Here is a 26,594-nt window from a genome sequence, read left to right as displayed (position 1 = left end):
CACACACACGGGCCATAAAAGCATTATGGCACTGGGGACACAAACACATTCAATGTGTGAGTAAGCGCCCGAGCTTACAAAGACTATGTTCAGAGGAGAAAAGGAGTTATTTTGCTGAACTTGATCCAGATAGCATCTTCCTCCTGCTCGATCTTATTATTCATCAGCGATTCCTCTTGACTCATTCATGTTAGAAAGAGCAGGGTGTGCAAGCAAAGCATGGCATGTCGCCTGGGACGAGCAGCTGCACTGAATCACATTACGTCGGGGAAGAGGAGTGAGGACGGAGACGGAGAAAGAGAAAGGGAGAGAAAGAGGGAAAGAGTGGAGGGAGGGGGACTGAGATAAAAGAGCTACAAATGAGAGATTTCCTTGTGAGGCGCATAAATCAGCAGACTATGAACAGCACAGCTCAAAGCCTCACTCCCAGGCTGCGGACCAGAGCCTGGCCGTCCACACACACACACACAACCACACACACACACTCTCTGTAATACCGTCTCCCTGCATGCACAAGACTACTGTGGTAACATCCCAGTAGTCCTAGCCTGTGCGTTCAAACCATCAAAAGCCACCGAGGATGCTGAAAGACACATCGTCTGGCTGCAGCTCCGTGAGAGCTACAGGAGGTAAAAGCAGCAGGAGGATTGAAATTAACAGGGAAGAAAACGTGCAACATTGCACCTTGTTATAAAGCTCGGCCCGGAAAGCCGACAAAAGAAGAAGAGAAAAACCATCAAAAGAGATCCGGTGATGTTCAGAGTTTTCCGTGTCTGTACATGGCCCCCACAAAATACACCAGTAAACTGTGAGTGAGGAGGAAAACGTTCCTGCTTTTTGACCACAGACTTTTTGGATGCCACACACCCACCCACCCACGGCAGGAGGAAGGACCTTATATGGTCTTGGAGGGGAGGAACTCCCAACATATGAGGGTTTCTTAGGAAGCAGGAAGGGGGGCAGGGGGTGGGGGGCTGTCGGGGTAAGTTTTTCCATGTTTTAGCAAAGAAAACAGGGGAATTTAGGCGATAGGGGTCATACGAGACTGGTTCTGCTGCCTCGGTCGGAACGAAACACAAATGGTACACGTGGGCACGCGCGCACACACATGCACACACACACACCCTAATTAAAAGCATAAGGTTGCTGATATTTCAGGAAAGCCTGCGGTGAGAGCCAATAATGCAATTCAGTCCAACTTAACTTGCCTCTGTGTCTGTATGTCTGTATGTGTGTGTGGGTGATTGGGTCTGTGTGTGTGTGTGTGTGTGTGTGCGTGTGTGTCTTGGCAACACCCCCACCATCACCCCCACAGTAGCTTAGCAGCCCTGGTAAACAGTGAGGAAGCCTGTTCTGGGAATTCTGGTCGTCCGACATGCCTGAGCCACACCCCTGTGGTCCATTCAGTTTGCAGCCACAGCAAACACACACACACACACACACACACACACACACACACACACACACACACACACACACACACACACACACACACACACACACACACACACACACACACACACACACACACACACATCTTCATAAGGATGAAGACACAGTGACTCTGGATGAATTACATCTAAGGGTCAAAACACCGGGATGAGCACAAAGCGAGTGGAACAGAAAACACGTCACCGTAAGCTGAGAGCAAAGTGGACCCAGAGATGAACAGGTACACATGTGTGTGTTCATGAATCACATTGAAGTTCAAACACAACACCAGCTCACCACTTATCAAACGGTCACTGGTTAACTACCACAATCTACGATGTATTAGCACACACGGTCTCCATTAAACACATGTTCTTCAGGCGTGAATTTATGTGACTGTTACTTATTAACATGTATTCTCGATGATGATGATCATGGTTCAAAGATATCAACAGTTTAAGAGCCTGTGATGCAATGTTTCAATACGTGGCCCAGATAATAGTTTAACCAATGAGGGGCCGGGAGAACAATAACAAGTAACAAAATGTTACAAAAAGTATATTTTAAAACCTTAAATTCTAAATAAATTCAAATTTTAAACCTGTAACATGCTGGGAATTTAATACAAAATATATTATATTATGACCCTGTTATAATAGAAGAGGTACCCGGTGGGTCAAAAAACAACAACAATGCTATAAGTTATTTTTATTATCCTGAATTATTTCGCTACGATGTTAATATGCAAAAATAGATTTTATTTTATTTTGTGCAATTTAATTTATAATTCATTAATGAGAAGGTTTAATAGTGCAACTGCTTTCTGTCTCCAGGACATAACAATAAAAGGTTTTATTATACCTTTAACAATAAAGGTTTTATTTGAAAAACAGATCCCTCGCTCAGAGTGACAGAATCAAACCCCCATAAACTCTATTGAGCATTTTAGCATTCAAAAGCACATTGTTTTAGTCCCCTAGTCTAGTCTACCCTACTCTACTGTACCCTACTATCTTGTACCGAGTCTCTCTGCTCTCATGGGATGGTTAATCAGACTAAACACCTAAAACACCACTGCACACCCAGCACAACACAAAGCAGTGAGACAAACATAGCAGCTGCCTGGTGAACATGGTGAAGCATTTAGCAACTAAAGAGCCAGATATTTCTCTCAAGCCTTGATGGAGACCGAAAAAGCACTTAAAGTTCATCAAAAGGCCAGAAACAGTTACATGACTCCAAATAAAGAGAGTGTGGTAACATATCCGCTGGTTGTGTAAATAAGCAGCTGTTTAGCCAACAAGTTCCCCGTTTAAAGAAAGACAGATCTGGTATACGTCAGTGTTACTGGTTTGAATTTAGGCTGCTTTCAACAGTCCCAGGTTCTGTGGGGAGAAATGTAGCATAAGCCCTGCACTCATTAAACGAGCCTTATCTTTACTTTTATGTGGGACCGAAGTTTCCAAAACCAAAGCATTTCAGGCAATTCTTTTTCCATGAAGGTTCGAGATCGCGGCCCCAGATTTGCAGCGGCGGTGCAGCACAATCCTGCCTCGTCTAAAGTTAGCTCCGACTCCAGTGGAAACAAACACACCTACGCACCAGAAGTGGAGCAGCCGGGGCGGCGTGCAGCAAAGACGATGGAGCTACGACATCCTTCAATCAGGAAGCCCAGATTTAACCATATCGGTGTCAGCCACGCAGCATCCACCCTTGCTGAAGTGTCCTTGAGCAAGAGACTAAATCCCCTACACCAGCTTTGCCACAGCTGTAACTGACCCTGCAGTCTGATCTGCAGGCGGCCGAGAAAAGGTGAATTTCCCTACGGGGATCAAATATCACGTTATTATTACAGTATGCTACTTACAAGCCATCTACAGTGCCGCCTTCAATCCCACACCACGGAGAGTCACAGCTCAGTATCACTGGAGCAGGATGTGTGTGTGTGTGTGTGTGTGTGTGTGTGTGTATGCATTTATGTATAACCTAGTGTCTGTGTGTGTGCGCGTGTGTGTGTTAGTGAGCGTGTGTGCAACCACACCGCACTGCATCACCCTCCATCATCGTGAGTTGAGGGGTTGTGGTTCCTAGAGAAGCACTTTACTTAAATTAGACCCTCAACAGCTCGACATGCAGGTGTCACAGTTTGTGTGTGCGTGTGTGTGTGTGTGTGTGTGTGTGTGTGTGTGTGTGTGTGTGTGTGTGTGTGTGTGTGCGTGCGTCTGCGTCTGTGCTGTTTGTGTGTAGCGTGTGTGTGGGCATCAGACAGTCGGTGTGCGTAAGGGGAAAGAGACTGAACAAGAGAGAAGAGCGGGATCAGCAGACAGCGAACACGAGAGAGAGAGAGAGTGAGAGAGACAAAAAGGGAGGAGGAGAGAGGGATGGCGATGGAGGGAGGGAGAGAGGAGGGGATAGAGTGAGCAAGTGAGCGACGAAGCGAGAGAGAGGTAGAGAGAAAGAGAAAGCAGGTGAGAATATAGTCTGACCTTATTTCAGCTTGGTTTTTATCATTCTCTATATTCCCTCATTGCTGTAATATTTACACAGGAATAAAAGATTATTGGAGGGATCCACAGAGAGGAAATAAAGAGGAAAGGAAAAGGGGGGAGAAAAGGAAAATAAACAAAAGAGAGGGTGGAGAGAACGAAGATGATGGAGTATGGGGGGATTACTGGTTGTAATAACTCTCAAGTGAGTCGCGGAGAATAACAATTAATATCATTGATTCATCTGGCAATTATTTTTCTTTTATATTAATCATTCACTTGAAATGTAGAAAATTTGTAGATGAAAAACATCACAATTTCTCAAATTGTTCAAGCTTCAAACACAACATTGTAATATTCAACTTACAATGAAGTTAAACAGAAAAGATAAACAGGAAATTCTCACGTTTGAGAAGCTGGACGATGTTAAAGTTTAGCATTCCAGGGGAAATTAAGTGAAATTAAAAAAAGGCTATCAAAGAAGTATTCATTTTCATACACAAAAAATGTCCCTGATGTCTTAGACAGGACAAATACAGACAGGTTATTTAAATAAAATTTAGAAAACTATTTTATTAATTTAGATAAATCATCAACAATATGTTTTAAGCAAAAGGTGGCTAAATAAATCCTAGTTCCAGATTATTAATTGGAGAAATTGTTACATTTTACTGTGTCTTAGTCCAACATGTGGTGAATTAAATATCTGGCAGATTAGTGGATATAAGATTTCTATAAAATCATTTGAGGAATTGATCATATGAGGGATCTACACTGTTTTATGACCGAGTAAATGATTTTCATTCAATTCAGATTAAAAATAAATTTGCTGATATTGTGTTTCATAATGCGGTAAAATTAATGAAATAAATTGAATTTGAGGGTTTTAGTTGTAGACATGCGTAAACATGTCACATAAAATGCCTTTAAAAGTGTCACTCAAACCACAAGTGAAATAAAACTAAATGTATCCCTTTCTGTAATGCGAAAGAGTATATCATTATTAATCTATTTATTCTCATGACAATGTATTGTATTCAGTAATATGTAATTTAGCTTTGGTAATAGCAGTAACATCCGTGCAACTTATTTGATTTAAAAAAAATAAAGCTGAAACAAATGGGGACGATAAAACAACGAGACCAACGCTAAGAGGTTCTGATGAAATGAGACACACACACACACACACACACACACACACACACACACACACACACACACACACAAAAGCTGAGATAAGTGCACACTGACACACTAAAGACATTCCTATATTATGCATGCACACATGCTTCCAAACATTACAAAAACACACATCAAAACGAGCGGAAAAGACAGTAGGCAGTTATTAAAGAGATAAGAGAGGAAAAGTAGATAGAAGGAGAAGAGACACTTTACCAGCAATCAAAGACGTGGAGGAGAAGAGAGAGAGAGAGAAAAGCAGAGAGAAATAGAGGTAAAAGAAAGAGAGAGAGAGAGAGAGAGAGAGAGAGAGACAGAGAGAGAGAGAGAGGTGCAAAAAGAGAAGGAGGGTTTGCTTCTAATCAGCCGGGATCCAAAATTTAGACAGGCACACACAGAGGCAAAAGCAGTCCCAGTAGGATTAGGACCTCAGCGCCGTGTGTGTGTGAGTGTGTGTGTATGTGTGTGTGGTGTGTGCACGTCCCACGAGACTGATTAGCCATGAATGACTGATGACGGATCTTTGTTGTTTTTTCTTTTCTTTTTTTTTTGCTCTCTCTCTCTCTCTCTCTCTCTCTCCCTCTCTCTCTCCCTCTCTCTCTCCCTCTCTCTCTCTCTCCCTCTCTCTCCCTCTCTCGCCCTCTTACGCCTGCACTCTCTTTTCTTGTTTTCTTTCTTAATCTCAGCTCGGGCAAAAGCATGGGAGGGGATTCGCGCACACACACACACACACACACACGCACAGAAACACATATATATACAAAGCTGCACACAGCTCCATGTATATTCAACGAAGGCTCCTGAATATACTTAAAGCTTTCATGTGTGTCACTGTGTAACGATCCATGCTGTTCCACACAGCTGCTTCTCTCTTTTTCGTACCACCTTCCCTCAAACACAAACACACACACACAAACAGGCACGCACGCAGATATGAACCTATTTCCCATTTAGGAGCACATTAGCTGTCTTTCACGCCAAATCGTCGATCGGTTTAATCTGCACGACGGCGGCAGTGGGACTTGAAGGGTGTGCGCATTCAGGAGCCATAGTCCGACCACTCTGGCTTCTTTAACCTCACCTCCGGATGAACCTACGGCCCCCTCCATCCATCTGAGCCCCTGACAGCAAAACAAACTGGACATAGACCCGCCTGAATGGAGGCCATTACAATATGAATGAGCCAAACAGAGCTGAAATGAATCGAATGGAGAACCAAAACAAAACAGCCGAGAAAAGGGCCCCCGGCCGAGTCAAACAAGTCAGCTCCAGGGACGATGAGTCAGGCACAAACGTGACCCCGGGTGCGGACACACTGCAGGCCCGGCGATCAGGTGTCTGGTAGCCGCCGCGATAAGGGTTGCCCTGGTTGCACCGGGCCTCGCTTTTGCAGTGTGCGTTCTCAAAAGGGGATGCAGACCCGTGGCTGTGGCGAGACTGTGACATCATGTCTGCCCCCCCTCCCCGCTAAATGATGTCACCTCTCTGTCACGTCGCGTAAAACAGGGGTTTGCCTTGACCCCTCAGAAGAAGTGGAAGGCCGTGAGATACCGATGAACTGTAGTGTCTGCGAGCGCAGTTGTGCACGCCCACGCTTTCTTTTCACATTTCCTCTGACTTTGTTCACGCATTCGTATCATGAATTCCAGCCACAGCAGTCACATATTCCCATAAAACACCTTGTATTGGATTTTAAATGAACACAGACACAGACACACACACACACAGACACACACACAGTTCCCCCCTCCTCATGCACAGAGTAAGAAGCTGTTTTAGCCTCGTGTTTTGCGGGCTGTTTAAAATGTCATTTTTCTCTCGTTTCTCAGGCTTCAAAGACGCCGCACTGAGCTCTCACTCCCTCTTGCCAAATCCTCCAATCTTTTCTGATTTAGTGAGTTGGCCATAGGCCGAGTAGCACCGGGACGGGCCCGTTAACAACCGGCAGAGTGGTGGGGGAGCGGAGACGTGGAGGGATGGTGGTATGGGGGAGAAGCAAATGAGGCAATGTGGAAAAGGAGAGGAAGCCGGCTGAAATTGAGACAGAAATGAGAGGAGTGCCGAGAGAAGCTGGTCTGCTAACAATGCGGAGAGTTAGACAGAGATGGGAGTGGATATAAGAGGTGGAGGAAGGGGGGGGGGGGGGGGGGGGATTGATAGGAGAGGAGAGCAAAGGGAGGAGAGAGAAGAGTATAGGGAGGAACGGCGGCTGTGAGGACAAGGAGGAAGGAGGGCTGGAGGACCACTCGAAAAGCCAAGAGGAGTGAAGGGGAAGCGAAAGGGGGAAGCAGAAGGAGGAGGAAGAGGGGAGGACATGCATGCGGTTGAAGAGGGGCAGGGAGGACGGGTGGAGGGGAGGTCTGGCCAGTGAGCGACGGAGAAGGAGGTTAAAAAAGGGGGAAGAGGAGGGAGAAAGAGAGAGGAGAAGCACATTGAAACAGGAAGTCTGTCGCTCGCCGTTCACATGCCAAGTCATCAGATGGTGGTGTGTGTGTGTGTGTGTGTGTGTTCGCACCCCGGAGATGTCGCAACCGAACGCACCCCCCCCACTCCCTTCAAATCACTGCTACGGACAATAAGCAGCTGTTCACATGTTGGGATGATGAGACAAAAGTCCTTCTGTCACTGCAGCGAAAGGGCCTCCGAACAAATACGGCCTTCAACCCAGAGCTCCCACATCAAAACACGACTTTTACTTAATATATTCAAATGTCTCTTATCTCTCCACTGATGTGACCTTTTGGGGCGGCTTAAATCTCGGTCACAGTTAGTCCGAGGTCAATGTGATTAGATGCAGTGGGACATTCAGGAATATATTTAGACCATGGGTAGTGGTTTGCTTGAAATATCAAAGCGCACACCGCAGTGTGATTTGTAATGGAAATGCCTTTAATGACTCTGCTGGCTTTGCTTAATGACTTAATGCCGCTAATATGTCAACAATTTTAAAACAGTCGTACCCTTTTAGCTGATTTCTTTGGCCTCGCTGAATATTTTAGTTTGAACTTTAGATACAGTGATGTGTCTATGTGCTCGCGGCTATGACTGACATTAGCTCTTAATACAGTCTAAAAACAGACCTTGTCCAATATACTTACATGTAATACATCGGTTAACTTTTTCTAGAACCCATAGCCTATTGTGACCTACTGTAAGTGTTACATTTATAAATTAAAATGTGGCTATTTTGATGTGTCCCTATATTAAGGGGCCTGTTATTTGGCTTTTTGGAGAGTAACTAGTTTACAATCCTGTCTTCTAGGTTTTGTTAAGGGTTCAGTGTTTAGAATTTAGTGATGAGGTTACATGATGCTGCAGAAAAAGAAGCACAACGTATTTAATTTCCATTATAAAGACTGCCTTCAACTGGGGTCCACACTATTACACAAGCTGGATCACTAGGATAACCGAGCGGGACCCACAAATATATGATACAGTAATTCAAGTGTTGCCGTAAAGCTGTCACAAATGCATAAATTGTTGTACAATATGATTTACATGTACTGTGCAAATGACCCATTATCAACAATCAATCAGTGAGGGATTGTAAACATGCATGTTTGAAAAGTTTTACACTGCTTTTACACAAAAAGGAGCAGGAATAGGCCATCTTATTAAGTGAAACCTGTTCAGAAAAAGGGAGATTGTCTCTTTTTCACATTTGCACCAGTCATGTTCAGTCATGTTCAGTCATGTCACAAGATACCGACGCGTCGGGAACCTAGCTGTCTCTCGAGTGCTGCATCGTGCACGATACAAAACAAAATGAGCACGTTCACCTGGGTTTCATGTTTCCATCACTGCCAATCAGAAACCTGCCTCCTCTGCAGAGTCATTTGACCCGGGGATGAAGGCTGATCATATCCACTCCCATTGCAAACCAAAGCTACATGTTAGTGGGTATTAGTTTGAGTAAATAACCTTAAAGCACTAAAAACAACCCAGTGTGTTGGGTGCTTTAACAACTAAGCACTGACTTGGGTCATCCCAGAACAACACTGTGTATTTTTTAATATGATTTTTAGTAAAAAAGCATTTCTTTTCATTTATTTCTTTTTTTTAAATTGCGGTGAATTGACAGGTTACACTCTGCCCCTCAATCACTGCGTCCAGTCACAGCTCGGCTGGCTGCAGACTCCACCACCTGTCTCCGCCGCGCAGGGGGTCGTCTTGCAGGCTGCACGCAGGATGTGCCCCTTGTGCCCAGAGTACCACTGGTGAGGTGAAGGGGGCTGGGTCTGTCTGAGCACTCATCCACTGCTGACTCATCACACAGACACACACACACACACACACACATACACACAGAACGAGAGAGAGAGAGGGGCGAGTGTCTCCTCTCTCTCACTTTCACTCAGTCGTACTCTCGAGAGGCAGCGGAGACGCCAGGCTGAGAGTCGGGGATGGCGGCCAGTGGGTGCTGTCAGGCGGTGGTAATCTGACTGGATTACCAACCAGGTGGAAACATTCAGCCTCTCCACTCCCTCTAACCTCCTCCTCCTCCTGCTCTCTTTCCCTCTGCTCTATCCATCATTTATTCTTATTCTCGATGTTTTACCCTGTTCCTTCCATTCCTTTTGGATTTGAATGGAGCTTTAATAAACACCCACTGCACACTCACATACACAAGTAAATGTCACAACTACTTCTCCTTGTCAGGAACATCCAAACATGCAATCACTTCCTCCTCTCTGTCCACGTCATGGTGGTATTTGGTGTGTGAAGGTGTGCGCAGGTAGGAGGGTCAAGGGGTGTGTCTCGCCTGTGGCACGATCAAAGACAAACACGAGGAACTTCCAAGAGTGGAGAGACATTACTGACAGCTGCATGATGAATGAGCAGGGTGGCTGCGTGCCGGGCCGGACAAACACACACACACGCACACACACACACACACACAATAGCAGGGAAGCGGCAGAATTTTCACTGCAGGATCTCGTGCTTCGCAAACAAGACACAATCGCATGGAAGAAGCGGGAGATGAGATGATGAGCAGACGGAGAGAAGAAGAAGGGAAAGGTCAGGGGATGAGGCCTGAGCGGACAGATTGAGAGAAAAGACTGAGAGAAGCAGCAGAAAGGTTATCTAGTCCCACCAAAACATTATGATTACGGCTTTCTACTCTTATCAAAGCACAGAGCAGCTTATAGGTGAAAACTCTGCAAGTGTGTGTGTGTGTGTGTGTGCAACTGTGAATGTACATGTCACATGAATGTAAGCGCTTACTGTCTGTGTTACTAGGTCACACACATACACACACACACACATTATCGCACACACACTCTCCCACATTCACAGCCGTGTATACAAAAACCGTCTGCCGTCTGGTAAGTAACACACCTGTTCAATGACAAGCTCTACCACGCCCTCCATAATACTGCACACCTGTGCTACTGCAGGGTAAACCTAACCTTAATCACACACACACACACACACACACACACACACACACACACTTATACAACTGCTGCCCAGGGGCTAACATCACAGAAAAGGGGAAGAAAGAAAGAAAAGCGATGCATCGAAACAGGGAGGGGAAGAGCTGGAAAGACAAGAGAGAGACAAAGGCTTTCCCACTGCTCCCTATCAGTAATCTAAACGTCTGTGTAATATCATTGTGGGGGTTTTATCAAATGGGGGCCCGGGTCCTATGGCGTTGGTATGCAGCTGTCATTCCATCACCTTGTCAAGCGCGACCATATTCAAGCAGACACCATGCTGATCTAAATAAGAGGCTTCAGCAAATTGATGGATTGCAGGTTTTCCGGGATATGAAGAAACATGGGGGGCGAGAGGGTATTTTTTTTTTCTTACTTCAAATTTCTGTAACAGATACACCCAGATTGGTCTTGTGAGAAAGTAAAAAAAAAGGGAAGATCTGAAATAAGCCCCCTCCACACACACACACACACACACACACACACACACAGAGACACACATATCCCGGTATGGCCAACCCCACCTCATATCTACCCCCTGTGCCGAGGCCTAGGGCCAAGAATACAGCTTTCTGAAACTCTGAGGGAGGAGTGGGGGGAGCACAAAGGTAACCCCCATCCTAACCTCCCAGCAAACACACACACATGTAACCCAGCCCCCATCCCAAAACAACAATCCTCTATGCCTATCATGTCAGTCAAAACCCCATCAGGGACATGCATGGAGAGTCTGGATATCTGGAATCTCAATACAGTGTCATGCACCTTGAGTCCCTGTGAGAGGGCCTCTTGAATACATTTCAATAGTATTATCACCCTGCATTACTACGCTTTTTTTCTTCTCTTTTTAACATTACAGAATCATTTTACACTGGATCATAATACACGTCAGCGAGCGGCATTATCGGCCAAAGTGAAGTATAATCTGTTTAAATCATTATGCAGGCTTGGTGTGTGTTTGTCATGGGTTTAAAAAATGACATATTTCTGCTAAAATGATTTTAGTCAAATTTAAGGGAGACATGCAGCAACATGTCTCTTGAAATATAGAAAATATTTTATAAATATAGGATAAAGTATTCTGTATGAATCATGGTATATAATATTCTGATAGAGTATAAGGTAGAACTAAAATTATGTAAATTATTTAATATTCATCATACCATAATACACATATGTATTGCAGAATAATATATAGTATTATACATTTTGTAAACATTACATTTACAACGACACCTATATTTGATACAGGGAAGATTAAATTGGTCGTAGTTTACAATGCATTTCAACAATTTCCAAATTATAAATGTAATATCGGTAGAATCAACTCCTTCATATACTAAAAAATAACAACAGAATAATTAAGTGTATACATGCATAGACTGCCCTTATTGTTAATGGGGAGTTTTGTAATAGTAAAAAAAAGGTGCAGGCTACTGTTGTGATGCGTGTATGAACTCTTCTCAAACAAATCAATGGAATTATTTTTAATTTGTGTCCTCGTCCATGACCAGAACCTGAAGAACATAGAATGTCAAACTGGTTCACTTTAAATTTTGGGGAAAAAAACTGACTAGGTCAAAGTGTTGAAATAGAAATGTATGTGGGAACTGGGCTCATGTGTATTTGATAAAATAATAATAATAATATCTACAGGTAATATTCTGCACTGGACTTGTGCGTTGGCTTTGCTGTTGTCTAAAAGTAATGAAAATGCAAATGAGTGGAGACAGAGGGAGGATATATACGTCGATCTCTCTCCCTCTCCCTCTCTCCCTCTCTCACACACACACACACACACTCGTTCATACGTGCCCGATTTCCAGCGTCTATTTAAAGAACCCACTGCATTTGCAAATGATAATTAATGAGGTTTTTCAATGGGCACGTTCACATTCATCCCAGTTAGTCCATGTACCTGTTATTAGACACTGTATGAATCCGACCAGAGCCTTTCTTTCTCTCTCCCTCCACACGCACACACACACACACACACACCTTCCCATCCCCCCTCCTCTCCTATTGAGACAGGATACCAAAGCTACTTGTTAAATCTAATGCATGCACTGTCAACCCATTCGCACCCCGTCACGTCCCCGCTCAATATAGAAACCGGATTTTCTGGTATTACCCGCACCTCTATTAGCCAGAGACCCCCACCGCCACCTTACCCAACCCCTGCACCGCTGCGACCCCCAGTTTGCGACCGGTACAAACCAGCGTGTGCCCCCATTGCCTGCACCACCACCATACCACTGAGTCTGTGCTGGAACCAAACATGAAACGTTGCAAGGAAACTGCGCAAATAAGGGAAGGACTCAGCTAATAGCTTTAATTTATTGTTTAATGGGAAATATAAGTAGTGGAATTACCCAATTATAATTAATTAAATCAAACGGCAATGATTAGTACTTTACTAATTGATGAAACCATATAAATCTTTGACAAGATTACGCTTAATAAGCCCCGTGTGATAAAGGAGAATAATCCTGGAATATGTGTTTTAATTGTTGGGAGATTTAAAGTCTGAAACAAAAAGGAAAAGGGGAATAAGGTAGGCTTTGTCGTAAATTTAATAGTTAATCTAATTTCCAAGTTTCCCCGCTATGTTTCATGGCCTATTTTTGCTTTAACTCAAGGCTGAAATCCCTACACTGACAAATGATATTTATTCTCATGTAATACGCACAGCAAGCAGCTATATGCCATAAACAGTTCATTAAATAAAGTAAAAACATAAAACTCTTTAATATGCCTGCCCCTTATTGCTAATCTCCAAATGCCCACAAAGTCGTAATTTCCTTCCACAGTAAATTCTAGTTTGTCCCGAAGAGCTTTCTCCAAGTTTGCAATATGGAAAACATATGCTTCAGACAAAAGACAGTAACTGATTATTCTTTTGTGAATAAACCCACACTTGTCATTCATTCACGAGAAAAAGGGCTGCATTGAAAACTGACCTGAGTGCGGAGCCATGGAGAGGTGGGACGAGTAGTATTTCCCGGGCTGGAAGTGAGCCGGGTGCTGCACGGAGCCGTGGCCGCCCGGCGCCATCCGAGACGCGGCGCTGTGCACCAGCGCGCTCCGCTCCGTCAGGAGGTGGTGCGGAGGAGCGAAATCTCGGCTTTCCATCACTGGCGAGAACCGATAAATCCCCAAGTCCAAAAAAAAAGTAAAATCCGGAGGCACCGAAGGTCTCAGGCACCCAGATGCAAATAATCCCTTTTATGAACTTCGGGCTCCCCTCGCATTGAGCGGAGTTTTGGCTTCGCAGAGCAGGAACGGAGTCCCCGTCATGTCCTACAAAAGAGAGAGCAGGAGACGCGTCAAAGCGCTGACAATAATGAGCCGAGCGGGGATGTAGCGCAGGAGAAAAGGCTGAAGCGTCATGTTTACACAAACAAGCAGCATTTCCCCCCAAAAGCTTTTTAAATGTCACAAAAGACCAAATTCACACACTATTCTCCCTGATTGGTTTCCATCAGTCAAGTTAAATCTAATGACGAGTTGTGCCAGCTGCAGGAAGACGAGTGTAAAGTCTGAGTTGCAGATTACAAAAAAAGGTGAGTTTTTTCGGATCTACTCCACACTACATATTTGGCACCAACAGAAGAGTCTTTACCCCCTCCTCCTCCTCCTCTTCCTCCTCCTCCTGTGACCAAACACGATGCAAATAACGCACGCGGGAGCCTTCTTTATCCGCGAAAAGAATGGAAAGTAAAGGGGAGATTTGGCTCAGGTACAAACAAATGGTGCATCTACGGTGCAAGAGTTCTCAGTGGTTAAAACAAACCCTTCTCGATGAAGGACGAGTCAGAACTGAACGAGGACCAGTCGTAAACAAGACCGAGCTCGGGGGGCTCTCGCACCAAAATATAAAGAAACCATTCTGCACTGGGCAAGAATGCGTAACAGCAGGTTTTATCCATAACAGAAATCCATTCCCAAACTTCTTCCGTCCACATAGTGTCCAAAACAGAAGGACGCACACACATTTCTGCCACGGTCAGTGGTTATTGTTTATGCAAATTAAGTTAGATTTCTTTCTTCATTCAGATGTCATAAAATGTGAGCACATGGGTTACAGTTAATATGTGGTTGCGCCAATGGACGGTTGGCTATTGTGAATTTGTAGAATTAAAAAATGCGTTGAAAGGATACATGTGTGCGTAATGAATCGATGGTGCTTGTTGTGGAGCTTTTACCATTTAAACCTAATTTTAACCTGATTTCATTTATGTGTTAACCATTGTTTCACCATTGTGCTGTTGTCAATGGACGGTGGCCTATTGTACATTTCTAGAATAAAAAATTGCATTGACACTGGACAGATGTACGTAATCAATGGTGTCGTAGAGCTTTTATCAATTTAATCAAACTTTGCAAAACCTTATTGTTGTTGGTGTATTTACTATAGTTTCGCCTTTAATGCTTGACTTGTTATACGTGGCAGCGTTGTGAACAGAAATCTTATTTGTAGTGTTGCTTATTAACGAAAACAGGGATAATATAAATAAAAATATATACAGCCATTTCTATTAACTCATATACGGAGTCAGCAGCAGTGGCCCTCGCCTCCTGACAATGGCAAACGCCATGCATCCCCGCTACATATACAATACAGGCTCAGTGTAATCACAAACACAAATCAAATCACCTTTATGCTCCATGTGCGAGAGAGCGGGGCAATAAACAGTGAAATAGACTAGGAAATCATCGACTTTATATGTGTGCCTTATAGCCCAGGTCATTTACTTAAATAGGACTCCCTGTGACGCGCAGATATGGGAGAGCTGGGTGCCTGCCTTCACCAAACACGCACATACACACACACCTCAGCAGTCCATCTCCTCACGGGCCTTTCAATGCATGGCACGTCCATCTAGCGCTCTGTGGATGCTGATAGCACCTCCCAGGAATCAACGATAAAGGAACAAAGAAAATATCAAATGCTCTGGTGGACCAGAGGCTTTTGAAGTGCGTAAGAATATATAGGCTGCATGAGCAGGGATATTCAAGTCTCCTTTAACGTACACAGACACACACACACACATACACACACACACACACACACACACACACACACACACACACACAGGCACAAATACGAACACACAGGCTCACACACACACGCTGCCCAAGGACTCCAACTTTCAGGAATTGTGTTTGGGAAAAAAACACCTCTCTGAAGTTTAGCAGCTGTAGCAGAGGCTCCAAAAGTGTTCGTGAGCGTGTTGTGCGTAAGAGCACTCCCAAACATAAAATAGCCCAAATCAAATTGCATCCCATGATACATTTTTCTGCAACAAATGCAAGTGCGTTCATATAATTTACCATTTGACACTGTCCATCACATCTCGTCGACGGTGAGGATGGAACAAGCACAAGGAGAGAAAGGCAGGCTACTGTACGAGCGCACGGGGAAGGCAAAATGGACTCTCTCCTCTCCTGTCCCCTAGGCTGTGAGAAACAATGGCCCGTCTCTACGGGACATCAATCACACACCACTCTCGCCTGACGTTTGTCTATACGTTTTTAAAAATTTTAGGCCGTAAACACACGTCCTGCGTGTTTACATTCCACGTCAACAGAGACCCACTCAGACTGCATTTAACAACCTGGATCTCAATCCAGTGTTATCGCACGCCAAGCAAACACAACGACATGAGCGAATCCTGCGTCAGTTTGGGGAAATTATCATTTGGATGTGCTGTAGTAGTGTGTGTGTGTGTGTGTGTGTGTGTGTGTGTGCGTGTGTGTGTGTGTGTGTGTGTGTGTGTGCTTGTGCGTGTGTGTTTGTGTGTGCGCCTGTGCGTGTGTGTGTGGAAGGGGTTCAGACTTCCTTCCACTCCAGCCAGCAGACTGCCTCAAAACCCCCATACACACACATACTGTACGCACGAGCACACACACCTCCCCAGACGCGCACACACACACCTCCAGCACCACTGCCATGCAAAGGGTCAAACTATCACCAGACCAAAAAGCCCCCTACAATAAGTAGCCACAACTGTGGGAAATGACATTTCACGAAGTCAACACAAAAGCCAGCATATTAGGTTTTTGTCCATGTTTTTTTTTTTTTTTTTAATTACGTATTTTTTAATCTACAAAATCAGAAATAAGTGGAGCTTTTTAAAAAATAGAATAGAAGATAGAGGACGTTCATTTCAGCTAGCCGTTGGCTTACAACAATTTTGCAATAAAAGTAAAGTCGCCGAGCTTCACCGCAGCATTAAATCCTTACATCCAGAGGCCCGCTGAACAGGAGAGACAAGCCCGGCCGAGGCGAGGGCAAGCACGGCGTCTGCACAGCCTGATCACCGAGGGCTGGGGGGGTGGGGCAGGGAGTGGGCTGCTGCAGTTTGCAATAAACCTCTCTGTCTCCCTCTCTATCAAACACACGCACACACACACACACACACACTAACACACACACACACACACTATCTCTCACATACACACAGGCACCAGAGGAAAAACTAACAAAGAAATAATCTACAATTTATAATCTATCAAAGTGAGGAAGCGCTGAAAGGCGAGCGGCTGTGAATAGTGCCATGGATGAATAAGAAACACACAAGTAATTTGGGCTGTGGAGACAGAGAGAGAGGTCAAGAATACCGAGCCCAGAGGAAACTTGCTGTTTAATGAAACACGTCCAAAATACTGTAAAGGCGCCGTGTAGCTTTTACGCAAATATCACAATTAGCCGGGGGATGTCTGTAGATCTTTAGTGTTTTGTTAACATTATTCTGTGAGGTGCAGCAAAGCATCAGCTTTTATCTCCACATTCACTCCTCCAGTGCAAAAAAAAACAGCGCAGTCTTTAAAAAAAAAAAAATACATGCATCCCATCCATTTAAATAAAACAGTAGAATTTTACATCTACAGTCTCCATGCACGCAGCGTTCGCCTTGAACTAAAAAATCTAGAAAACCCCATCCACATCCAGCACCTTCATTATAAAGCTTATAAAGCTATAGAAATGAGTTGCTGTACTTACTGGTTATAAGTTATATATATCCTGTGCATGGCGAGCGGGGCTATTGTAATGACGGAAGAAGAAGAAAAAGAAAGTATAGTAAAAAACAGTCAAAGTGAAAATCCCCGAGTCGCAGAGGAGGAACATGTGGGATTGATTACATCCTATGCTGCTGTTGCTGCTGCTGCTGCTGCTGCTGCTGTGTGGACTGTGCTGTGCAGTCAGTTGAGGTATGGGAGAGACGCATCGTAGAAGTTCAGGCTTGTAGTGAATCGAGGCTCGTTCATGCAGCCGGAGACTCAGACACGCCGAGAGGAGGAGGAGGAGGAGGAGGAGGAGGAGGAGGATGAAGGGGTGTGTGTGTGTACGAGAGAGAGAGGGAGAGAGAGAGTGTGTGAGCGTGCGTGCGTGTGTGGGGGGGAGGGGGGGCGAACGCGTAGGCCTATTGGTTTGAGAACGACAATGTGAAAGCGTGCCCGTGAGGCGCCCACCCCCTCCGCCGCCTCCACCCTTCCCCCCCCCCCCCCCCTTCCTCTCTCCCCCCCCCTAGACGGTGAACGCGTGCAGCCATTGGCTGAGGCGGCCGGAGCCAATGAGGGAGCCAGCGCCGGCGCCGCGGAGCCAAACGGCGGGCGTTTGATTTGCGAGCCCTCGGCGCACAGCGAGGCGCACGGCTGCGAATGCGAGGACGCGAGGCGGCGCAGCTCAGGCCGCCGCTCCCGCTCGGTGTGCGGGGACGGAGAGGAGAGGAGCCCGCCAGCGCGGTCTGATCACCGGTGGAGAGCACACAGCATCCAGCCTATTCCGAGTGATCCTCCATGCTCCGAGAGTATATCGTTATTTTTTTTGCCATGTGACAGCGGTGATGTGATAGTTTTATTGATGCTCCTTTAGGGAAATCCGCTTTTTTCCCCATTCGGCCTGACTGCATGAGTTTAGGCAAATATATCCTTATTAGCGGGATCCGTGTCTTGATTTATTGGACATGAAGAGTTTGCTTGCAATGCAAGACATTTAGCGAAAGAAATGCGCAGGATAAGAAGTTGCAACAGGTTGAGTGAGGAAACGCATCCACTGGAACAGAACTGAAAGGAGGAATTTACAAATCAGATTTAAATTTAGCAAACAAACGCTCATGGATAATATTCAACAGTTTAGTTTGATAGAGAAAATGTGTTCACTGGACCCAAAATAAAGGAGTTGGATTTAAATCAGGTTTCAATTTGACAACAACAACGAAAAAATGTGCAAGATAAAGAGTTTATGGCCAAATGGGCAACAAGTTAAATCTGATAGATAAAATGTGTCCACTCGAATATGGCACCCAAGAATTTTTTATTTGTAGCACAGGGATATACACGCAGGGAAGTGTGTGTCTGTGTGTATGTGAAGGGGTGCTGGGTGCTCTTATAATATTCCGATATTTTTATGCTCAGAACACCAACATGCATCCCATCAGTGCGATACATTTTAAATGAATATGTCGTTCCCCAGTGTTCGAAATGACACATGAACACAGACAGGCTCGTGTGGAGGAAGGGTTAGCGGAATAAAGTGCTTTATTTTTATGTGCATTTTTGGAGGGGGCGAGGTTTAGGAGGGTTTCACGTAAATTTAAACGGCATAGTATAACTTAACTGCACGTTCAAGTATTTTGTGTGTCACTGCTGTTGTGTCTGTTTACCTGGCTGTGTCACACACACGCACACGCACGGGCAAATTGAATCAGTGCGTATTTCGAAAGCGTTGCTGTCTTCGGGGTGAGCCTTGCGCACGGTTCACTAATTTCGCCAATTAAAAGTGGAAGGATCCGGGCTCATGTGTTTCCATGTCGAAATATATGAGCCGCTATAGGCTGACGTGCGCGTTTGTTTACGCGCGGAGGCAAAGGGTTAAAACCTCGGGGCCACGCCTCTGCGAGCCGCCCGATTGGCTGGCACCTCGCCAGCGCGCTGTCAATCACCGAGTGTAAACAAGGCTCTGATTGGCTGCTGGCCAGTCCGCACTGGGCTGCCTGAAAAAAGCAATTACCGCCCCTGCGGTTTCAAGGCGGCCCCGCGCTCCACGATGAAAGCAGATAAGCAGGGCCGGTTTCAAGGCGGCCCCCACGGAGAGCCCCGCTGGCCCCCCGAGCCGCAGCAGAGTCAAGAGTGACTCAATCAAAGGGAATACGGTAAGAGAGGGGAAACTGCACGTGGTATCGAACCCAGACGGTCCGTCCACGGAACGGTGCAATAACAACGGTGTGTTCGGGGGGAATATGGAGGACAGAGCGGCCGCAAGAACCGGGAAACTGCTGCTGCTGCTGCTGCTGCCAGGGAGCTCCTCTTCCTCACACATACACTCACGGAGCGAGAAAAGTTTTTACAACAAAGGAGAGAGAGAGAGAGAGAGAGACACACACACAGGTCTGCTGACCAACTGAGGGATGGAGGATTGTTTCTGCTGTTTGTTAAAAAGGCCACAGCGAGAGACGATCCGGACTCAGCACACACTGCTCCGCCTGCGTCTGAAATGTCGACTTAAAAGTTTTTTTATTTTATCGCCAAGTGTAAGTGAGGATTAAGTGAACATTTCCTCTGTCACACTGAAGCCTCACCGGTGGGTCACTTATAATCATGAATTAGCTCATTCATTGTTTCTGAGGGGAGGAATAGAGGGACGGACTTTTGAGGCGAGCGTTTCAGTACAAGATTGTAACATAAACACGGATCATGTCAAATTTACAAAGCCTAAATTTTTCTAAAATATTGAAATAATTTTACAATGAATTATGCTTTATATTTTTAACAAAAATACAAAAAGTAGGCTGCAAAAAAAATATAAATGTAAACACATGTATACACTCGTATTTATATATATATATATAAATATAGTTTACAGATATAGATGTAGATATTTGACCACTTAATAAGAAAATAGGCTATATAAAATGAATAAAACGTTATTTACGTGTGCTTTTTTAACTAAACCTGTCCATACACATGCAACTCATAAAGTAAATGCAGACTGTGTGAACTGAAGTTATAACAGAGACTCACTCCTTCCCATTGCTTTGCTCCAGCCCCAAACACAACATAACTGGACCAAGGCAGAACCGAGGTGCTCTTCAGTCATAGATTGATATAAGGCTTAATATTAATTTTCTGCACCGAGCAAAACTTTTAGCCATATACAGTGAAATTAATTGATACATACATAATTCAAATCAAATAACGCCAAAGCGAGCAGATTTATCATGTCTGTAATTAGATAATCGTTACCCTCTTTTCCCATTTACACAGCAGCCTGCATTCCACAGCCCTGCATGCGCTCTCCAATGGGCTGCAGTATACCCACGTGCACGCACACACACACACACACAGGCTACACACACCCAATTTTCTGGAAGAAATCCAAATTATATGAAATTGAAACTCTCTACGACCACTAGATATGTGTGAATTACCACTAATGCATAAGAATGTATATTCAAATGACCAAGTATGGTGCAGTTGTGTAAATCTGTCCATCAAAATACAAGCAGGCTTCACACCCATTTGCTCGGCCTCTGTAGCAGGACAATTAGATGGGTAACTTTTTAAATAGGTTTGATTTCATGTGCTTTGTAATAAGGCTTGTTGTCACTTTCTGATTCCAACAGCTGAGGACATATCAGGACCAGGACAAATGCCAGGAAATGTCAATGCAGACGGCCGCATTGCCTGAGTAGAATATGCATTGTCCATATGTATTTATTTTTGATAGGACTTGGTCTCCATCCTCGCTCCCTCAGCAGTGTTGTCCTCGGCACTAATGACAGGGGGACAATAAAGAATCTTGTTCCGCAGCTCACAAAGGGGGTCCGCCACTTATAACAGAAATCTGCATTTAATTTATTTAGTGACAAGGAAAAATCCTTTATGGCTTGATTTTTATTGGCTCTTTTTCACTTAAAGGGTGGGGGTTGGGCGTGCATGTGCGTGCATAGACTAATGTGAGTGTGCGTGTGTATAGAGAGAGAGAGAGAAAGCAAAAACACACGGCACCCCAACCTCTACTGGTCCGTGTGCCAGCACGAGCGTGTGTGTGCGTGCGTGTGAGTGTGAGTGCAGTGTGTTTGCGTGCCCTGTGTTTGCCTGCAGTGTGTGCGTTTGTGTGTGCGTGTGTTTGTGTGTGTGTGTGTGTGTGTGTGTTGGGGGTGGGGTGGGGGTAATTAATGCGGATTGACTGATTGCTCTTGAAACAGACCGGTCCTGTGCGCAGTTGTCCTCGAGCAATGAAGCGTTCCTGACTGACACTTTCCACCTTCCCTTCTTCGCTGCTTCCTTCTTCCCCCTATCTTTTCTCTTCCTCACACTCTACAGACCCCGGCGTGCATGACCCCTTCCTCCGCGGCGAGGGAGCCACACATAGCAGCAGCTTTTTTTTCCTCCTGCCGTCCAGCCCCGCGGCCAGCCGAGGCACGGTCCTCCCTATAGTTCTGGAGGAGGTGTGGCGACTGCGCACTGCGGTCTGTATGTCACAATCGAATGAAATAAATGTATAAATAAATCATAAAAACATCATTTATGGTGTTAAATTCAGATTTAGCCTCTTTTGTTTCCACCCACATGGCTGCGCAAAACCACATTTTGGCTCAGCCGACGTGCGTAATTTCAGTGTTGCCTTTTGTGAACGTGAACTCTTGCAACTTTACCTCACGGAGAGTTATGTCTCCGTAAAATGAAAGGTGAACAAGCTATTTTACGCGCATTTAAAAAGTGGATGAAGCCTGTTTAGAGTCAGATTCAATGCGTTCTCGACATTATTAACTAAATAAACATCTGAACGTCCAAACAGGACCACATTAAAGAGAAAGCGTTTGCAGTCAACGGGAAACACATTGGCGAGGCTGGTTTCAAAATGAGGTCCAAATGGAGAGCTGTCTCCACGGGAGGCCCCTCCATGCAGGGCAACCGTCACATCCTTGGCAATATTTCTGATCGCTCTTTACCGATGAGAATTTCCACACAAGGTTGCCTCCACCGGGGAAGACGCCCCGGTAGCGTGAAGGTGGTGCAATCCCAATAGGACAATGGAGCCATGCACATTAGTGCGTAAAAGTGCATTCGAAATATGTCCCTGATATAAGAAACAAGGCTGTTGCTTTGCGGAGATGTGGCTGCATTGTTCTGAAACCCGTTTGTTTTGGTGGCCATCCGCAGCAGCGTAGAGTAAGAAGAAGACACGATGGAGTCGGAAGTCAACTGGACACAAAAACAACATGACCTTTTCTCCGCTGTGTGCGCTGGACAGATGCTGCTATCTCTGATCACCCTGACAGATAGGCTGGAGAGGAGCTCATGACTCACAGACGTGAAGGGGGTCGGGTGGGAAAGAAAAAGCAGCGAAATGTTGTGGTTCTCCATCAAAACGTTTTAAAAGTGCCTAAATTAAGGAGGGAAACTGTTGTGCCATGTAAGACTAAAGGCGCAATTAGACTGACACCTTTAGATCAAGAGGATGATGGTGCAGTAGAAGAAGAAGAAGATGATGATGATGGTGACGGGGGGAATAGCTTGGGCACCAAATTAGTACCTGTCACACCGCCATATATCCGGCTGTAACCACCACCAGGCCTGTATGGCTGAGATGAAAGAACCAGCGTCTATTTATGGGCCATCAAAACACGCAGGTGGAGGCTTTAATTATCATTACCATTTGAACGTAAACAGCCATAGCGTGCCATCCTGTGTGCGTGTGGGTGCATAGTGGTTTCATGTGCAAAAAAAAGGAGAAAAATTGAATCTTAACAGCGACCGAAATGTTAATACTACGCACGTAGTAATGGGATTAAACACATTTTGTGTTTGAAGTGTGACACACCAGCTCCTTGCGCGTTCATCGTCTCCCCCAGATTTCCTCCTCATTGCGAAATGCAGGAACAGGCACGATCATATGACTGTGATCAAAAAAATCTGTATAAACACAATATTGTCAAATTGAAAAAATCTCTAAACGCAGCGCGTACAAAAAAAATCATGCGTAAAAATGTTTGTGCCACATAGTGCAACACTGCTCGAGTGTGGGGCACGGGGTCAACAGGTCACGTGACCCCATGCAATTCATCACTCAAATATTCAAGTAATTCAATCGATTCTTTCAACAAAAACACAGGGGTGATTTTGCAACACGTTTCTCTGCGTGACTCAGAGGTTTAACTGTAACGTGCTGTACTTACTCGAGAAGAGACAGAAGGAGAAACAGGATTTCTGAAATCTTACAACACAAAAACATTTTCAACTTCGTGTCCTATAACAGATGTTTATCATCTAAACTGGTCACATTTCGACCGTATTACTGATTAAAGATGATCCAAAACACCTCATCACATCACACTGCTGCGACCTGGATCATCTCTCAGGAGAAAGCTTATGTAAGAAGTTGATTTTGAATTTGACGGTGCAAGTCAAACAGAAACAATAGGACCTGAACAACATGCTGTACACAAAGTTAAACTTTGTAAAGAGAAAAAGTAACTACACGACCCCGTAAAAACTTTAAACCAGACATGCGTCCAGTAACCACTGTGTGATCCAGAAAATAACCATTTATTACTTTGTGATTTATACCCAGTACAGTTATATTATTATATAAAAATTAACAATGTTTTACCTAATGGACACACTGTGTACTTATGTGTAAAAAAAAAGACTAAATAATATAAATAATTAAATAAAATGTGTGTATGAGTGATGGGACGAAGCAGGTATTAAATGTGAGACTTTCCCACACTGGACTGTGCAGCTGAAGTTTGTTTTCTTTTCCGCAGCTAAAGTGCTAATGTGATAAACTTCGTGCGGATGTGAACATTATATCCGACGTGACTCCAGGACAAGAAACACAATTATTCGTAAATTAGACATATGTGACTGCGAGTCTGCGGCAGCAATTATATAAATGAACCAGGATATTACCCAGTTAAAGTAATGTAAGGTAATAAATCACATAGGCTGTATAGAGATATGTTAGAAGAGACTCTGATATCTGAATGGATCCATCGATGAGCTTAACTTTGTCTTTATTTCCAAACTAAGTCATACAGGGCGTCCAAAGTGTGTTTGTGTGTCTGTGAACGTGCGTGCGTGCGTGAGTGGGAGAAACCGAGTCAACTAAATGAACAGTAACGCAGTATCCTTACACAATTTGACCGTGCAACCTCATATAATATGAGTAACCCTGACAATAGCAGCCAACTTCACATGGTTGAAACACCTTGTGTGAGTGTGTGTGTGTGTGTGTGTGTGTGTGTGTTTGTGTGTGCCACTATATTGGCACATGCCCCCACAGAGGCCCCAACTGCATATTCAACGTTCAAGAAAGGGATTAAGATTTTTTTTTCCACTCATAAAAACCCGCATCCATCCACACACAGTCAGGTATTTAACAAGTGGGATTAAATACGATGTCAGGTTTGTCGGGGGCCTGGAATAACGATTACGCAAAGAAGTTTCCCCGGAGCTTTAGTCATAATGAAACAAAAATCACCTCAATCGCGTAATCACTGTGTTTCAAAAGTCATCCAAATAAATATTGTTTTTCCTTTTGTCAGTGTTTGGCACATACTCGACCCTGGAACCACAACACACAACAACCCCAAACAGCTTAATGGTATAAACAGCAAGTGTCACAACTCCTGAAAAATTACAGTAAATCGACACATATATGAAATAATTAAACGTACAAAATAAAAGACCTACCTATAAAACGAGCGTCTCCATACAGCGGATCAGAATATCTAAGGATGTGAAATTGAAAAGGAAACAAAAACGAGTCTTTCTTCTTTCTGCCTAAACTTGTCAACTCCGGATTCTTCTAGACGACGTATCCAGACCAACACACATAGAAATGCATGCACCCAAATAGCGCCGCGCTTCTTGTACGCATTACTGTCGCTCTCTGCTGGATTTATCCACCGAGGGGGTTTTCCCGACTCACAAGCGCCGGATCCTGTGGACGTGAGTCTCCGTGAGGCTTTATAATAGCAAATTTATGTCTGGATGACGCGTCAACCCTCTCTCTCTCTCTCTCTATCCCTCTCTCTCTCTCACAATGGAGCTGAAAACCAAAACAGAGAATCGATGGAGAAACTCCTTCGCATGCACACTCTCTCTCCTCGTCTGGTCTAGGAGAGACTAGAAGGGAGCTTCCTCGCATTTTTTTTTTATTCAGGGGAGGGGGCAGAGGGACATCATCCAGCACGCTTGTGCAGAAATACACCCACTTCCATCCTCACCAACAAAGATACTGTATATCTTACAAGTAACCATACACACACACACGTCTCTCTATAGTTGTGAGGACACTCGTTGACATAATGCATTCCCTAGCCCTTAACCCTTTACAACTTATAACTAACCACCATAACTCAAACCTAATTCGAACCTTTAAACCCTCAAACAGCCCCATGAAATTGTGAGGACCAGTCAAAATGTCCTCACAAAGATGGTATGGAAACAAAATCGGCCCTCATAACTATAGATAGGCACGCGCACACACACATCCTTTTCTGTCCAGTATTGTTTTGTTTGCATTTGTGATTGTGCTGAACCTGTGCGTCAAAGTGGATGAGGAGAAGAAGTATGTGGAGGAGGCGGAAGGCCTATCTCCCTCCCCCCGGCACATGCATCTTTCTGGTATCCAGCAGAAAGACAGACTTGTCCTCCATTTAATCAAAGTTAACCACGGGTTTTTGGGGCCATCCTCCCGCTCTCTGTGCGCCAACCTGCAGTCCTGGTGGAGTGGAAGCCAGGCCACAGCACACTGCGGTCGCTTTTATTTACGGAGTAGTTTTAAAAGAACTCTCTTCTGGAAATCTCACTGATTATTTGTTTGTCAAACGATAGGTCTAATTACCGGCTGGAGGTCACAGCTTACCCACCTTTTTTTTTTTTAATTCAACACCACCTACACAACGCCTGTTACATGAAGCCGTCGTGCCGACTTTCAGAGGCGTTTTGTTCCCGGCCGGGATGAGCGGCCCCGGCCCGTGGAGCGCGCACACAGCCCAATGCCATGCGCACACGGCTTCAATTGTTTCAACACTATAAACAT

General features: G+C 44.7%; 1 protein-coding gene across 1 annotated transcript in view; it reads right to left on the bottom strand.

Annotated features, from left to right (window-relative positions):
- bahcc1b (BAH domain and coiled-coil containing 1b) overlaps nucleotides 1–25,607 on the bottom strand; it is a 62,590-nt gene extending 36,983 nt beyond the window's left edge. Inside the window, exons 1-2 of the mRNA XM_053413558.1 lie at nucleotides 25,241–25,607; nucleotides 13,495–13,834 (exon numbers count right to left, since the gene is read on the bottom strand). Of these exons, the coding sequence (XP_053269533.1) occupies nucleotides 13,495–13,666 (172 nt within the window). The 5' untranslated portion in view covers nucleotides 13,667–13,834; nucleotides 25,241–25,607. The remainder of the gene's footprint in view (nucleotides 1–13,494; nucleotides 13,835–25,240) is intronic.
- Nucleotides 25,608–26,594: the final 987 nt, after the last annotated feature.

The sequence above is a fragment of the Pleuronectes platessa genome, chromosome 21 (genome assembly GCF_947347685.1).
Source record: "Pleuronectes platessa chromosome 21, fPlePla1.1, whole genome shotgun sequence".
NCBI lineage: Eukaryota > Metazoa > Chordata > Actinopteri > Pleuronectiformes > Pleuronectidae > Pleuronectes > Pleuronectes platessa.
Note: the sequence above shows the minus strand (reverse complement) of the source record. Positions and strands in the feature narration are given on the sequence as shown.